This window comes from Pongo abelii, chromosome 1 (assembly GCF_028885655.2).
Source record: "Pongo abelii isolate AG06213 chromosome 1, NHGRI_mPonAbe1-v2.0_pri, whole genome shotgun sequence".
Taxonomy (NCBI): Eukaryota; Metazoa; Chordata; class Mammalia; order Primates; family Hominidae; genus Pongo; species Pongo abelii.
In genome coordinates, this window is record NC_071985.2 from 188,686,077 (window position 1) to 188,703,200 (window position 17,124).

At 49.8% G+C, this 17,124-nt stretch overlaps 1 protein-coding gene across 9 annotated transcripts in view; it reads right to left on the reverse strand.

Moving 5' to 3' along the window:
• The window catches only part of RNF220 (ring finger protein 220), a 248,549-nt gene that overhangs the window by 35,843 nt on the left and 195,582 nt on the right, over window positions 1–17,124 (reverse strand). For all 9 annotated transcript variants that reach the window (NM_001377028.1, XM_054556020.2, XM_063726152.1 and 6 more), the window contains exon 3: window positions 1,537–1,669. In NM_001377028.1, the coding sequence (NP_001363957.1) occupies window positions 1,537–1,669 (133 nt within the window). The remainder of the gene's footprint in view (window positions 1–1,536; window positions 1,670–17,124) is intronic.

Below are 17,124 nucleotides of genomic sequence, written 5' to 3' on the forward strand. Positions count from 1 at the left end.
TTGCTTTAGCTGCTAGGTTTTAGGGTAATTTGTAACACAGCGATAGATGACTAAATATTTCTTCCTTCAAAATTCAGCTCAGGCCTCACCTTCTGAGGAAGCCTTCTGTGCTCTGTGCTGGGTTTGGTGCCTCCTTGACACCCCCCAGCTCCAGTTCTTCCCGTATAGCAGTCTCCATCCCTCTGGGTTTGTACTGCCCGACCCTCCCTACCCTCATGCTATGAACTTCTAAGGGCAGGGACCATTCTGATTCACTATGGGATCCCCTGCACCTTGCATGGGGATTCAGTAAGAAGGTAGAAGGAAGGAGGATCAGTCAAGTATGATGACTTGAACTGAATAAGGGTCGGACTGGGAGGAGCGGGGCAGGCCGTCCCTCAGTAGCAGATTATATTTTCCAAAGACGGCGCCAACCATATCTTCCATCCCACATACGTTTCTACAATTTGACCTTGCCAGTCCTCCCATCAAAAGGGGGGTGTATGTCCTCTCCCCTTGAATTCTGGGTGGTCTAATACTGCCTCAATCAATATAATACAGTGGAAGTGGATTCAGTGACTTTCAGGCTAGGTTATAAAAGGTGATCCAGCTTCCATCTCGTTGGCTGGAACATTTGCTTTTGGAGCCCAAAGCTGCCATGCAAGAAGTCCAACCATCCTGAGGTTGGCAAGCTATGAGGAAGCCCAGGCCACATGGAGAAGCCCTGTGTAGGTGCTTTGATTCCAGCCTCAGCTGAGGTCCCAGCTGACAACCAGCATCAACCTCCAGACATGTGAGGGAAGCAGCCTCCACATGACCCAGCTCCCAGCCACCAAGTCTTCCCAGCTAAGGCCCCAGACATCACGGAGCAGACATCAGCCATCTCCTGTGTGCCCTGTCTGAATTCCTGACCTCACAGATTCCATAGGCACAATTAAATGGTTGCTTTAAACTGCTAAGATTTTAGGTAATTTGTCACACCTCTCCTCTACTCTTTTTGATAACCTGGCTCCTCCACCAGGCCCTTGAGGAGGCTCAGCCCAGTCCTCCAGGCAGGGACAAGGGAGGGAGGCTGGGGGTGAGGTGGGGTGGGACAGTGGGGGACACACCTGAGTACATTCTCAAGATTGTCATCTTTCAGACACTGAGATTCATAGAGAAGGTAGTGCCCACCCCCCTGGAGGAAGGACTTGGCTGTACTTCTGAGGGGCCTGCCAGGCCTAGGACCTGCTTCTTTTATTCTGCTCTGAGGCTCAACATGGCAGTGCTGGGCCTTTGGCAGTGGCTCACCCCTGTCTAGCTCCTCTCATGTTTTCCTTTGAGGCTGGGGCCTGTGGGGTCACTCTCCTCCCATCTCCAAAAATAGAGCAAGAAGAGGAAGGTGGCTCCATTCAGCGGAAAGATCTGAGGATTGAAACAGAGTTGTGGAGAAGGGTGGCAGGGTCCTGTCTTTTCCCGAGGGGCTGGGGTATGGGCCAGGCGGCTGCTCCTGGGATCCAGTGGCCAGAACCCTGAGTGGAGTCCTCCAGCAGGCAGGCTCCCCGGCAGGTGGCTTACCTTGAGGGCAGTTGGGCTAGCTGCTCCAGTTCCTGCTCCATATGCTCCTGCAGTTCGCTGGGCCTCAGCAGGACCTGGCAGATGGGGCAAATTGGGGCCTGGCTGTCGAACAATGCCGCTGCTTTCTTCTTACCTAGTGAGGGGAGAAGAACAGACAGACGCGTAAGCTGGGCTAGTCCAGGAGGCAGACCCAGCATCCCAGTCCTGAAACCCAAGCCTGCTGCTGCCCTCTAGGGCTTCTTGGCCTAGAGGAGGGGCCTGAGGGTTTCAGAGCCCACGAGCACCCCTCCTCCTTGCAGCTCCAGAGGCTGTGGCCATGAATGGTACCTCCTCAGCCAGCCACCCTTCTCAGAAATCTATCAGGACACATCCCCCATGGGATGTCTATTTTTTTTTCTTTTTGAAATTAATTAATTAATTTGAGACAGAGTCTTGGTCTATTGCCCAGGCTGGAGTACAGTGGCGTGATCTTGGCTCACTGCAACCTCTGCCTCCTGGGTTCAAGTGATTCTCCTGCCTCAGCCTCCTGAGTAGTTGGGATTACAGGCGTGTGCCACCACACTTGGCTAATTTTTGTATTTTTTGTAGAGATGGGATTTCATCTTGTTGGTCAGGCTGGTCTCAAACTCCTGGCCTCAAGTGATCTGCCAGCCTCGGTCTCCCAAAGTGCTGGGATTACTGCGCCTGGCCTTATTTATTTATTTTTTATAGAGATGGGTTCATTATTTTGACCAGGCTGGTCTTGAATCCTGGCCTCAAGTGATCCTCTCATCTTGGCCTCCCAAAGTGCTAGGATTACAGGCATGAGCCACTGCGCCTGGCTGGCTGGGATGTTTAAACTGCCTCTCTTGCCACTCGTGGGGACAGCAATGCTCTGTAGCCTCTGCTTACAGGTGTGGGGTTGAGGAGCCCTATTAATCTAGAAACATCCCTGCATATCCATGGATGCTCTGACTGCACAAAGGACTTTAGTTTGAGCCCAGATTTCCTTCCTTCTTCTTCTTCTTCCCACTGGTTCCTGGAGGGGGTCAAAATCAGCTTTCAGAGAGATAAAGGGCATGCCAGTGATGAGCAAGATGGTTGCCTAAGTAGGGTTGCCAGATTCCACACAGGATGCCCAGTTCAATTTGAATTTCAGATAATGAATTCTTTTTAGTATAAGCATGTCCCGAGTATTACATGGGACATACTTATACTAAAAGTTATTTATCATTTTTCTAGAATTCAAATTTACCTGGATGTCCCATATTTTTATATGCTAAATCTAGCAACCTTGTACTTGAGGAAGCCTCAAGTTCAGGCTGAGCACAAAACCCACCTCCCTTTGACACCAGACTGAGGATGATCACGGCTCCCTTGGATGCCCAGATAGAGTCACCTGAGGGCTAAAACGAAGGAGGAATTCTTCGTTTGGGTGTGTGTTTTGAGGACTGGAAAAAAGAGAAGGCTTAACCAAAGAAGTGAAATTTAAGCTGTACCTTAGAAGTATATCAGGCAATTGAATGAGTTAATGAATAAGTTGTGAGTTCCTTGTGGGACAGACCATTTCTTATCTATCTTTATATTTATAGACAATTTATATCAGGTCTGGCATAGCCTAGATGCTCCATGATGAAGCAAGAGAGGAAAAGAGAAAGTGGGAGAAGAAAGGTGGGGATGAAGAACAGACTGTCCTAGAAGCCAGATAACCTTCACAGGGCTGGGACAGCAGCTCCAGCCATCCAGGAGGCTTCAGTCTGTATGGCAAGGTCTCTGAGGAGGGAAGGAAGTCCTACTGATCAGGTGGCTGTGCCTCGGATGCTCAGGGGACAGCTGGAGGAAAGCTCTGAGTAACAGCAGCAGATGTGGCCCAGGGCTGGGAGGTGGGAGATGAGGCGTCCAGTCTCAGCTCTGCTCCTATCTTCAGTTAGCCAGAGAATCTCACAGGTGAACAAGACCCTAGACATTCTCCAGGCCATTATCTTTACTTTACAGCTAGGGCAACTGAGGCTCAGAATGGGACACAGACCTCTGTACTCGGCTTTTGATTTCATTACTTCATTCATTCACTCAGCAAACATTTAACAATTATTCTACGTCAGGTATTATTCTAGGAGAAACTGGAGCTCAGAGATAAATATAATGCATCCTTGGCCTTGAGGAGAACACAAATTAGTAGGAAAGGCAAAAAGAGAGCCCGTAACTGCAGTCAGTGCTGGTGAGAACTATGAGGAGGACATGAAGGATTCGTGGGAGGGTGGGAAGGGGCCAGCAAGGTTGGCAGGATCTGTGGGCGAGGTGACGCTCAGTGGGAGGCACGAGGAGTGAGTAAGGGAGTTGACAGGTTGTTGGAACAGATAATTGAGGCAGGGACTGGGGTCTGAAGGGGGCAATGGTAAGACAGAAGAATGGAGAAAGAGGTGGATCCCAGACATGGGGTCTGAGCTGAGCTGGAAATATCAGGGGTTCAGCCCCCATTAGCCTGGTACACCAAGTCTGGCTCTTAGGGCTTCCTGGAGCCCAGATGTCTCACTCCAAGCCTGGGGACCAGGCGTCAGCATTCCCACATACCTGTACTCAGTTCATCTGCTTTGCTGCCACAGGGACATTCTACTTTTCTGAGCTTGGTTGGCCCCAGTTTCCCTATCAGGACAACAGGCCCTCTTCCTGCCTCCAAGCTTCAGGAATAGCATTGGCAGGGATCAGCAGAGGGACTCTGCAGCCTCTGCCCTCCATCCCACCCCCATTTTCTCAGGGGTTAGAGTGGCAGGTGTCAGCATGGCCATGGGCCCCCTGTGTCCCCTCCCCCGCTGTGTTCTCTATAATTTTATATTGAGACCTGTGGTCATGACGTGGGTTTTACTGCACTAACGACATGGCCTGCCCAGGTTTAATGACAAAATCCATACTCTGGCCCTGGGCCTGCTCCTGGTTTGCATAATTCCCAGAATACAGCTCCCTGAAGCTTTTGACCTGGGCCATTACAGTGGCCATAAAACGAGCCATAAAACTGCTGGGGATGGCCAAGAGGAGGGGGCTGTGGTCTTGCTGGGGTGGAAATGAAGCCCTCAACCCCATACTCTTCCTAGGCTTGGGAGGAAGCATCCTCTGGCTCTTCCTTTCCACAGCTCCCAGAATCTGGAAGTCCATTTCAGGCTGGCGAGGCCCCTGGAATCCTTAGTTCAGCTGCCCATTGGATGCAGGAATCCCTTCTCCCATACTGCTGGCAGCACCACAGGTGGGCAGACCGAGCCCACCAGAGGCAGGCTGTCAGCAGGCATCCTCTCGAGTGTTCCTCTCTCCAGCTCATGACACCCCCCCAACCCCCAAAAGCTGGCTAAACCCTTTTGCCACAGGTGGGTCTAGGTCACGCAGGCCTGGTTGAATCCTGTCCCTCCTCAGGAGGCCTCGCTCCCTCAGGAGGGCAGGAGCTGGGCTGAGCAGCATAGTGGGGAGATGCAGGAAGCACAAGGGGATGGGGATGGGGACAGGGACTGGGATGGGCTGTCAGTGCTAAAGATGATGAATGGGGGAGGTGAGGCGGGAGGCCCAGTGTTATCGGCAGAGGATGGCGGGTGCGGGCGCTCTCCGTTCCTGCTAATCCCCGGGCGCTGCCTCAGCCCTTGCACTGATAACGAGGAAATGGGACTGACAACAATTTTTAGCTGAGAGATTCTTCACCAAAATGCCAGGCGGCCGGAGGTCTGACAGCGCCTGATTGAGTGTGTGAGTGCGTGGGGGGAACGCCCGCAGCCCCCTCCCCTCCCATGCAAAGATGGATCGCTCATTCCGCCTCCCGTCCACATTCATTACCGCGCCTCCCTCCCCACCGCCCCAGTCGCGGAGTGCCTGCCACCTCCACTTCTCTGCTTGCCGCAGGTATCCCCGCAAGCAGGAGGAGGGCAGGGAGGGGAGGGGCTCTGACCCCATCCTCAGCCTTACACAGGGCAACTCCAGCTCCAAGAGCAGGGCGGCGACTCTGTAGAGGCAGGGGCCGGGAGTCAGGGGAATCAGGTCCCAGCCTGGAGGCTCCCCAAGTTGTATGACCTCCAGAGAGTCCCTTTTCCTTGCTGAGCTGCTAGAATACCTTTCCTGCTGGACAACAGTGAGGCTCCAACAGGGAGTGACTGATGGTAAGCTGCGAAGGACAGGCCTGTTGAGGAGAGGAGAGGTCATGCCAAGGCAGCCCTCTTCCTAGCTTGGGCCAGACTCCAGCCAGCCCACCCCTCTCGCCTCCAAACAAGGCCTCAGGTACCCGGGGTCCTAGATCAGCCCTCTGCTGCCCCCCTCTGTTGGGAATGGTTGACCATTGGGAACAGGCAACTCAAGTGCCGGCACAACCTGCTCCTTCCCTGCCATCTTCCACAGCGAAGCCTGGTGCAGAATTGGACATATAGAGGCCGGGGGTCTTGTTCAAAGGGAAAGCCCTCCCCTCCTTGACCACTCATCCACGTCTGGCCTTGCAGCTCCCCACCGTGTGATTGCCTCTCTGGCTTGGCATGTTTGGTTTTGTCCCAGTTCTTTTGCATGAGAGTTCCATTCTCGCCTCTCTGCTTGTCCAAGCAACAAATTCCATCTCTATTATCTTTTCTCTACAGACCACAAAAGGCATGGCTTGACCGACTGGTCTCTGATAGGGATGAGGAGGGTTGAAATGAGGGTGAGGGTGACTGTAATGACAGATGGCCAGGAGGCCAGGACTTTTAAGAGTATGTGTGTGGGTATATGTGTGTGTTCATGTGTACACATGTGTGTCCTACCCCTGCCCCTGCAATGGAAGGGCTTCCATTTCCTAGTGACCAAGAAACAGGAACTTTAAGCAGAATTCAACAGAGCTGCCTCTTGCTAGCTGTGTGACCTTGGGCAAATCACTTAACGTTATTGAGCTTCATTTCTCCTTGTGTGAAATGGGGATAATGATATCTAACTCCCAAGACTTCTGTGAAGATCCAGTGAAATCAGGGCTGTGTACAAGGAAGGAGTCATTAGTGCCTCCAGTAACACACTAGCAAAGTTTGTTGTTTGTGCCTATATCTGCCCCATCCTGACACCTGCCCTGCCTTGCCTGTACCTGGCCTTCTTCCCTTCTATGATCCAGATCTTTTACGACTCAGTAGGTGCCCTGGCCCTAGCTCCTCTGGCCCCCATGGAGTTTCGTCTTCCTATCCATCATTACCCATATATCTGGTTATTGGTTTATATGCCGGTTTATCCATCTGTCCATCTACCTATCATCTATCCATTATCTGTCCATTTGTAATAATAACAACTGTCTATCAAGTATCATTATATATTTGGCTGTAGGTCAATACTACACATACTTTATCTCATTAATCCTTACAGTGGTTCTGTGAGATAGGTGTTACTGCCTCTATCACACTGATGAGGAAAATGGGGCTCAGAACAATGTGGTGACAGCTACAAAGTTCAGAGCAGGGATTTAAATCCAGGTCTGTCTGAGTCCAGACCTGAACAATACCCAACTACCTACCTACCTACCCACTTACCTAGCTAATGATTCAATACGACTCCACAGATGTTTACTGGATGCCCACTAGGGGTCGCTACAGCACAGATATCAGACAATAATGAAGACAGGCGCAATCTCTGCCCTCAGGGAGCTTAAGACCTAACTATGGATGGAAACATGAAACGATTGTCCCCAGAGTGGTCTTAGGAAAAGAAAAGTACATGGGGCCGATGTGGTGGCTCAAACCTGTAATCCTAGCACTTTGAGAGGCCGAGGTGGGAGGACTGCTTAAGGCCAGGAGTTTGAGACCAGCCTGGGCAACACAGTTAGACCCTATCTCTACAAAAAAATTAAAAAATTAGCCAGCTGTGGTGGCATGTGTCTGTAGTCCCAGCTACTTGGGAGGCTGAGGCAGGAGGATCGCTTGAGCCCAGGAGTTTGAGGCTGCAGTGAGCTATGATCGCACCACTGCACTCCAGCCTGGGCTACAGAGTGAGACCCTGTCTTAAAAAAAAAAAAAAAAAAAAAGTACACGGAACTAGGGGAGTATATCATCTGGTCTGGAAGGTGAAGGAAGTGACATTCAACAAAGGCTGAAGGATGCGTGGGAACCAGTCAAACAGTGATTGGGGGAAGTGGTACTCTAGATAGAAAACAGCACATTTGGCCGGGCATGGTGGCTCACGCCTGTAATCCCAGCACTTTGGGAGGCCGAGGTGGGTGGATCACGAGGTCAGGAGATCGAGACCATCCTGGCTAACACGGTGAAACCCCGTCTCTACTAAAAATACAAAAAAAATTAGCTGGGTGTGGTGGCGGGCGCCTGTAGTCCCAGCTACTCGGGAGGCTGAGGCAAGGAGAATGGCATGAACCCAGGAGGCGGAGCTTGCACTGAGCTGAGATGGCGCCACTGCACTCCAGCCTGGGCGACAAAGCGAGACTCCGTCTCAAAAAAAAAAAAAAAAAAAAGAAAAAAAAGAAAAAAGCACATTTGAAGGTACACAGGGGAAAGAGCCTAAGTGAGGAACCGGAAAGAGTCCAATGTGGCTGGAGCAGAGAGAGTGAGGGGCAGAGTGCTGAGGTATGATGATAGAGAGGGTGCATCCTGGAGGACTTTTAAACTACATTAGTGATTTTGGTTATTTTTTTTAAACATAAAATGAGAAGCCATCAGAGAGTTTTGAACAGGAGAGTGATATATCAGACTTGTATTTAAAAAAGATTATTCTAACTGCAAAGTAGCCAGTGGTCTAAGGGGCAAGAGCAAGTGCAGGAAGGCTGTTTAGGAGGTTATCTCACTAACTCAGGGGAGAGACGATGGCGGTTTGCTCTAGCATGACGATGCTGGAGATGAACAGAGGCAGATGGATTGGACATGGAAGTTAAAGGACAGAAAAGAGTTAAGGATGACTCTAAGGTTTCTGTCTTGAGCAACCTCTAGGTGGTAGACCATTGACTGATTTATGGAATGGGAGGAGGAGCAACAGGCTTGGTAAGGAAGAAAATGAGTTGAGTTTTGGATATACTTAGCTTGAGGAACTATTAGACATCCATGTGAAAATGCTGAGTAGGCACTGTATGTAAGCCAGAGCTAGAGTTCTAGACCCGGGAGACATTGACATAGAGAACTGAAGCTCACCACTGTGTCCTCTGTGCCTGGAACAATGTCTGGCATATGGTAAATGCTCAATAAATATTTATTGAATAACTAAACGAGTGAAGTTCAAAGTAGGCAAGATCACCTAGGGAGAGAGAATACACTAGGAAGAGTGTCTGGAACAGAATTTTCGTTTACAGTTAGAGGAAGTTTAAGGCATCAAGGACTAAGAAGGAACAGCTAAGAGGAAGAATGAAAACAAGGAAAGTGTGATGTCATTGAAGCCAAGAAAGGAAGAGTTGCAAGGACTCTACTGTCCTCAGTAAGGTCAAATGCTGTTGAGAGGTCAAGAACATAAGGCATGAAAAGCATCCCATCCACTCATCTTATCCATAGCACAACCATCTACCCTCCAGTTCATCCACCTGTCATCCATCCAAACCACCTAATTACTCATCCTCTCTCCCCTTACTCAGTCCCTTCCTCCTTCTCTTAAAACTATGATTGGCGCCTCTGCTGAGTATGGGACAGCAAGAGTTAACATGCTGACAGATGGCATTTTTTACCTTCAGTCAATATGAACGAGGCCCCAAGACTATGATTCCAAACATCTGGATTTCATCAATATGTGATCTGTCATCGTATATTGGCATTCCCCAGTCTCCGGGCCAGAGCAATGCGGCTGGTTTTATTAATACGTCAAATACATTATCCGTGTAATACACTTGTCTGGCTGGGGCCTCCCGCTGGGGCGGGGCGGTGGATTTGAATGTATGATGAATCAGTTTGCATTACATGTTCGTAAGTCATCATTTGTCAGGATTAATAGGCATCCCTGGTTGAGGAGGTGGGGGTAGGGTGGGCAGGGGAGAGGTATGTATTTAGCTGTGGCCCATGCTTTCTTCTGGTGCCCAGGGATGTCCTGGGAACAGCTGTGCACCCTCTTGCCCAGACCCCAGGGTAGTGGCCGCTGCTCGTGGGGCAGAGGTGACATTTTCAGCAGTTCCAGAGTCACTTGGAACCCGATAGGCCTATTTGTTTCTGCTTTGGGCTTGCTAAATGACCAAAAAGGATAGGACAGGGGCTAGTTGCACAAGCTGGCTAACTCTTCCTCATCCATTAGGATTCAACCTAGGGTTACTTCTTCCACGTGGCCTTCCCGGACTCCTCCAGACTGTACTGGGTGCCTCCTCTGTGTTCCTGAAGCCTCTTGTGCTACTTCTATCACAGCACTTGTCACAGTGTCATTATTGCCTGTTATGATTCTATCACTTTCTTTAGATTGTAAATTTATTGAGGGCAAAAATTAACTTGTTCCCTGCTATATATAGCCCCAGCATGTAGCAGAGTGCATAGCCCAAAGTGAGAAAATAGCTATAGTAATAGTATAAATCAATAAATATTGTATGAATTAATGAATAAGTGATCACTGACCTTGCTAAATCCCCAAAGAGGCAGATGCCAGCTGGGAGATGCCATGGGGTTTTTCTCTGATTCCTTGTCCCACCCTGACTCTGGTGTAGTCTGGTCAGCTATCCTATATATGCTTTTCTTTTCTCTCTTTTTTTTTTTTTGAGATGGAGTCTCACTCTGTCGCAGGCTGGAGTGCAGTGGTGTGATCTCAGCTCACTGCAACCTCTGCCTCCTGGGTTCAAGTGATTATCCTGCCTCAGCCTCCTGAGAAGCTGGGACTATAGGTGGCCACCACCACGCTCGGGTAATTTTTGTATTTTTAGTAGAGACGAGGTTTCACCATGTTGGCCAGGATGGTCTCGATCTCCTGACCTCGTGACCCACCGCCTCAGCCTCCCAAAGTGCTGGGATTACAGGCGTGAGCCACCACACCCGGCCCCTATATACGCTTTTCTTTATCTGCTCCTTTTCTTTCTGTAAGACATGTATAGACCCTTTCACACAGCATGACGTTCCTTACATGTGACACACATACCTAGATATAATACACAGGTGTGAATTCATGCCTACATACCCTTGCCATCTTTCCTTCTCCCTCCATTCTGCCTGCAGAAACTCAAGATTGGCACTGCCCATTCCACATGGCCTCCTGCCAGCTCCAGGTACAAGAGCCTGACTCCTATTGTGATGCATGCTATTTACCGTCTCTAGCAATAGAGGGTGCCTGGATTGAGCCAGACATGGCTCCTGGGTGGCCAGTGGCAAACATCTGCAAGACAGCCAGGTGAGGTCAGTCTATGGACAGGTTTAGGCTCAGACTTGGGCTGGAGCTGGAGCCAAAGGCTCCAGGCCAAGGCACAAGCAAGCTCACTGAGTCTTGGTTATAGAAGCTAAACCCTTGACCCCATGAGCCTTTGCTCCAGCCAAAGGCACCAGCCAACCTGTTCAGAGACTGGCAGGGCTTTAGGGGCCACAGCTGTTTCACACCCATGACCTTGGCTATTTCAAACATAACTACAGCCTCTGTCCTCTTGTGGAGCTACAATTCAGTTTCTCTCCTTCTTTAGCTAATAACTTCCAGACAGCTCCCTGGCTGGGCTGGGCCAGTGGAGGGTGGGGCAGGCAGGGCCTCCCAGAGTTCCCTGGGATTAGGCTTCACAGACTATAGTCAAGGGCCTGATTCTGGAAAATATCCGCATGTGGACCTGCACATGCATCCTCTTAAGTGTCTGGACACACACATGCTTGTGCTGGCACTGGCACACACAGGTGCTCACATGGTGTGGGTATTTTTTTGCATTTAGACAAACACCTGAGCACCTATGCATATGTTCAGGTGTGGACCCACTATACCTGCCTATTCTCCCTAGCCTGCCCACACACTTCACTCTCTCTCATGCCTTCCTCGCCATGCAGCCCAAATGCTAAGACTGTACTGTTTAAAGGAAAGTAACTTCAAGTGTGCTTTACCCCCTGCTGGTTCTGACGATGGGCTTATAAAAATGAAGTGGGAACCTCCGCAGCTGTGGGCAATAAATCCTGAGCTGCCAAGGAGGGCAGTGTTACCTGCTTTCTAGGCTGATGGGTGGACCATGGGGCACCGATTACAAGTGCCTGCAGGGCTGGATGGGCAATGGGCCAGCTGCCTGGCCTCAGGCACTGCCTGCTAGCACATCCCAGGCCAGCTGCCTCCCTCACACCTGAGGGGTTAAGAGACCCAGAACCCTAGGGAGGGAACAAGGACTATGAGAGCAGCAGAGGGAGGTAGAGGAAGAAAAGGGCTGGGTGGGGAGAGTGAGCAGCCAGCCACGTGCTGCTAAGGCTGAGGGGAGCCCTCACATCTGGAGATCAATTAGCATCAATTACTGACTTCATTTAATTGTCGTCCAAGATGAATTTGTCATTTTTAGCCGGGAATTAATGGGAGACCTTCACCTCTCCCTGGCAGCAGCGGCGGAGCCAACAACGGTCACCTCAGCCTCCCAGGAGCTCTGAATCCTGCTTGGGTCTGGGGCCAGACTTGGGCAGGCAAATAGTGGGGCTTCTGCTCCCTTGGTGAGCTCTGGCCTGCCCCAGGCCCAGCTGGCCTGGCCCACTGTAGCCCGGGGCCAAGGTGGGGGCCGTGGGTCCTGGGTAGCAGTTCTTTGCAGCCTCTGGCGTCAGCCAGAAATTAATTTGCTGGGCTGAGCATGTTTACCTTTTCCCAGCAAAGGCGAGACAGTAAACAGCGGACCGGCGGCTGAAATTGAATTGATAACTGCATCAACGTGCCAGATAACGCCTAAAATAATATGCCGATAAGGAAATTCGATTTGATTTGCTGCTGCGCATCAGATTGGCCCCATCTGTAGCTGCCTGTAATCATTTTCAATTGCGTTGGGAAACCTTATTTGTCCTTAAATATTTCTGTCATTTTTCATTGCTGGCGACAGATCCTTGGGCAGGTGGCAGGGGTGTGCTGCCTCTATGGGCGCAGGGCGGCGGCCCGAGGAGGAGGGGTGGTGTGGACTCGGAGAGAAGGAGGCAGGGAGCAGGCAGCCGGGCGGTGACAGCTGTTCCTCCAATCAATCACACTGTCGACAGGGAGGGACGACTGGCTGGCAGAAATTGAGTTTGCCTCACAGGGGACGATTGAGCAAATTAATAGCCCATTAGCCAAGCAGTGACCTGAGAAATGAAGGTGCAGGGGTTCCTGCTCACTCAGGCCGGATCGGGTGGGGCAGGGCAGGGGAAGGGTCTGGGGAGGAGAGAACTAAGGAGGAGTGTGGGAAGAAGAGGAATGGATGGATGGATGAGATGAGTGGTATGTGTGTGTGGGGTGGAGTCGGGAGTCAGTGAAGGAGGAGAGACATCACGTTGGGGAAGGCAGGCTAGAGATGCAGGCCGTTCTGGGAGGGATGCGGTGGACAGAGGGTAGTGGTGGAGGTGGCTCCGACTGATGTCTCTCCGCTACCTTCCCAGCATGATCTCTGGGACAGAGGACCATGCCAATAAACTCCTCTCCATCTGCAGTCTCTAGATACTCCCTTTACTTCCTCTACTTACTTTCCCCGAAGCCTGGAGATGCTGCCGCTCAGTTGCTGTCCTCTCCAGTGCAGGCTGTTTATTCTCCCAACTCCATGCTCCTCAGGCCAGGTGGTGGGCTCAGTGTCTTCCAGCTCATTGCTTCTCCACCCTCTGGACTCTTTGAGGTCAAGTACCATGCTACAGCCCACCTTGTCAGTTACTTACCATTCTCTACACTCACCCAGAACTTTCACACTTGCCTCTCTCCCTGAAGCCCATCACAGCTCCTATTATTTTTTTTTTCCTGTACTTGACTTCCTCCTGGAGATCCTTGTCATCAACCTAAGCAGAACCCGTGATGGAACTCCCTCTCCCCCAAGCCCTCTCAAAGACTTGTACCCATTAAACTTGCTCCTCCCTCTTCACTTCTCCCAACTCCCAAGCCACCACGTACTCATGGATGCTAGCCCGGGTCCCTTGTGCACCTTCAACACCATCTTGCCAACACACTCAACCTCTTACTTCCTTTGCCTTCTCCACAACCCAGCTATTCTCCTTTTTGTCTCAGACACTCAGGCAGCTAAGCACAGCTGGGGAAAATCACAAAACCATGCAGATATGTGCCAATAAAAATTCACAGTTTCCAATCTCAGCACCACTAAACAATCCTTTTACATGCTCTTGGTCAGCTCCGTCCCCTCTTTCCCACAGAGACAATTCAATAATATTTTACTATCTTGAGCCGCCTCTCCATCTCCTGTACCCCTCTCTCTGCTAGGTGGCCTTGCTTCCTCTTTCACTCTGAAATTTAGTCCTTAGGCATGAATTTCCTCAGCTTGCGGATCTACTCTCACCTCCTTGTTCCCTCCAGTTTCAGTGGAAGATGAATCCTCCTACTTTAGCCTAATCGCTTCTCCTGGGCTTTGATACCAATCCTGCCTATGTTCCCTGGGAAAACCGTCAAGTTCTCCCTCTCTACTGCATCTTCTCCTTCCCTTCCTCATGCTTCCCTCCATCAGCATATCAACTCCCGTGTCTCTCCCATATTACAGCAACATCAGCGTCAACAACCCAGCTCTCTCTTCCATATGGCACCCTTTTACTAATGGCCTTTTCTTCTTCTCTTCTCACCTAAGATGCTCCAAAGACTCTTGCTTGCTGCCCATACTTTTTTTTACCTCCTAACCACTTCTTAACTCATCGCAGCCTGAGTTTCATCCCCACCATTCTATGGTAACTACTCTCAATGAGGTCCTTGGTGATCATCCACAATAGATACTCCAGTTATATTTATTTATTAGTCCAATAAATATTTGTTGAGTGCCTTCCATGTGCTAGGCAATATACGAGGGTCTAGGGATACAATGAGATCCCTGAGATCCATGTCCTTACAGAGCTCACAGTCTAATGAGAGAACAGATGCAATAAAATACTTGTACAATTGTAAAATTGCAATTGTGCCAAAAAGAGGTCAACAGTGCTGCGGGAGCCTGTAATATGGATATTTGCCTTGTTCAGAGAAACCTAGACAGGCTTCCCTGAGAAAGAGACACAAGCTGAGGTGTGATAGATAAGTACTTGTTGAAGAGATGAGGAAGAAGGGAAGTGGTAACACTAATCAAATGCTTACTCTGTGGCAAGCACTGTACTTTTCTTTTCTTTTTTTTTTTTGAGACAGAGTCTTGCTCTTGTTGCCCAGGCTGGAGTGCAATGGCGTGATCTCAGCAAACCTCTGCCTCCTGGGTTCAAGTGATTCGCCTGCCTCAGCCTCCCGAGTAGCTGGGACTACAGGTGTGCGCCACCACGCCTGTCTAATTTTTGTATTTTTAGTGGAGACGGGGTTTCATCGTGTTGGCCAGGCTGGTCTCCAACTCCTGACCTCGGGTGATCCATCCACCTCGGCCTCCCAAAGTGCTGGGATTACAGGAGTGAGCCACTGTGCCCGGCCAGCACTGTACTATTTAATCCCTATTTTATAAGTAAGGAAACAGAGGCGTAGAGAAGTTCTTAGCTTGCCCATGGTTACGAGGTAAGTGGCTGTATGGGACTTATGTAATACCACAGCCCCATGCATGCTCTTAGTCACGCTATTCTGCCGCCTCTGATGTTAGCTATTGCCCTTGTCATCATTCACTTTTCCCTCTCTCCACACTCTATGTGTGATCTCTGAAACTCTGGTTTCATTCCCTCAGCCTGTACCTCCAATCTGAGCCACATACAACACTGTGTAGAAGATGCTTTGCTTGGATGTCCCATAGGCTCTTTAAGCTCAACACGTCTGAGATGGGACTTACCTTCCTCTAGACCTGCCCTCCTCCTGCTTTTGATTTCAGTGAATGGTACCACTATCCAGAGACCTCCCTAAATTGACAATCTTAACTTTTACTCTTTACTCCGGTCCCTACATCCAGTAAGTCAACATCATCCCTGTTTTTACCTCCTAAGTACTGGTCAGAATCATCTTCTTTTCTTCATTGCCCTAGTTTAGGCATCTTCATATTCAGTCCCTACTCTTAGGTCTCCTCATGTATCTCTCTCCCCTCTAATCTATTCCATCCCTACAGTTACAAGGATCTTCCTAAAACACAAATCAGATCCTATCATTCAGCTGCTTAAGATCCTTCCCTGGCTCCTAAAGCCACAGCATACATTCTGAACTCTATCATACAAGCCCCTCTCCAGCCTCCTATCCCATCTTGCAATAGTGTGTGCTCTGGCTGGACAAAATGTAGCTCCTCATCTGGTATTCTCACTGCCAATAATGCTCATGCCATCATCTCCCCGTGAGCAACTTTTTAAAAATAATTTCTTATTTTATTTTTTATTTTCTTTTCTATAATTCTAATATTTTTCCCCATCAATTTAACATGTTTATATTCTCCTTCGTTTGTTTGTTTGTTTGTTTGTTTTTTTGAGACGGAGTCTCGCTCTGTCCCCCAGGCTGGAGTGTAGGGGTGCAATTTCGGCTCACTGCAAGCTCCGCCTCCAGGGTTCATGCCATTCTCCTGCCTCAGCCTCCCCAGAAGCTGGGACTACAGGCGCCCGCCGCCGCGCCCGGCTGATTTTTTTTTTTTTTTTTGTATTTTTAGTAGAGACGGGGTTTCACCATATTAGCCAGGATGGTTTCGATCTCCTGACCTCTTGATCCACCTGCCTCGGCCTCCCAAAGTGCTGGGATTACAGGCATGAGCCACCGCGCCTGGCCCGTGAGCAACTTTTAACTGTGATTTATTCCTTTTTTATTTTGAGACTGGGTCTCACTCTGTTGCTCAGGCTGGAGTCAGTAGCGCAATCACAGCTCACTGCAATCTCCACTGCTGGGCTCAGTGATCCCCTCACCTCAGCCTCCTGGGTAGCTACAGGCACACACCACCACACCCAGCTAACTTTTTGTAGAGATAGGGTTGTGTCATGTTGCCCAGGCTGGTCTTGAACTCTCGAGCTCAAGCAGTCCGTCCACCTCGGCCTCCCAAAGTGCTGGGATTACAGGTGTGAGCCACCGCGCCTGACCTTATTTATTCTTGAAGACCACACTCAGACAATGCTTCCTCTTTGAAGCCTTCTCTGATAATTAACTACTCTCTTTTTCGTGCTATGTTCCGCATGTCTATACGTTGATTATTGCATACATCATATAATATTGCAATTATTTGTTTATTTATCTGTCTTGTCTGGGAGATTCTGAGCTCTTTGTTTTATTTATTTATTTATTTATTTTTACTGCTCCTTGTGGAGCAGGGCTACCCCGTAGGCAGTGTGCCCCCTTGTAGCCGATGCTGAGCTTTTTGAGGGCAGAGAGATTCTCTGATTCATCCTGGAACACTCAGGACCCTAGGCATACAGTCTGGCATAGGGTGGGTATTAGGAACTGTTAAATGATTCAGGGACTAAGTGAATGGGAGTGAAAGGCCTGCAGGAGAATGTCTGAAAAAAAAGAGAGATGGGGTGGGGGAAGTGTGAGGGTGAGAGAGATGGGAATAGGGGAAGGAAGGCAATTGAGGCAATGCTGAAAACTTCTTTTGCTTAAATGAAGCCTTGCTTCATGGTCAGTGAGAGTCAGAGGCCCTAAGGGTGTCAAAGTGTAGAAGCTCTCGAAAGACAGAAGCTCCAGAACTGCTCTCCT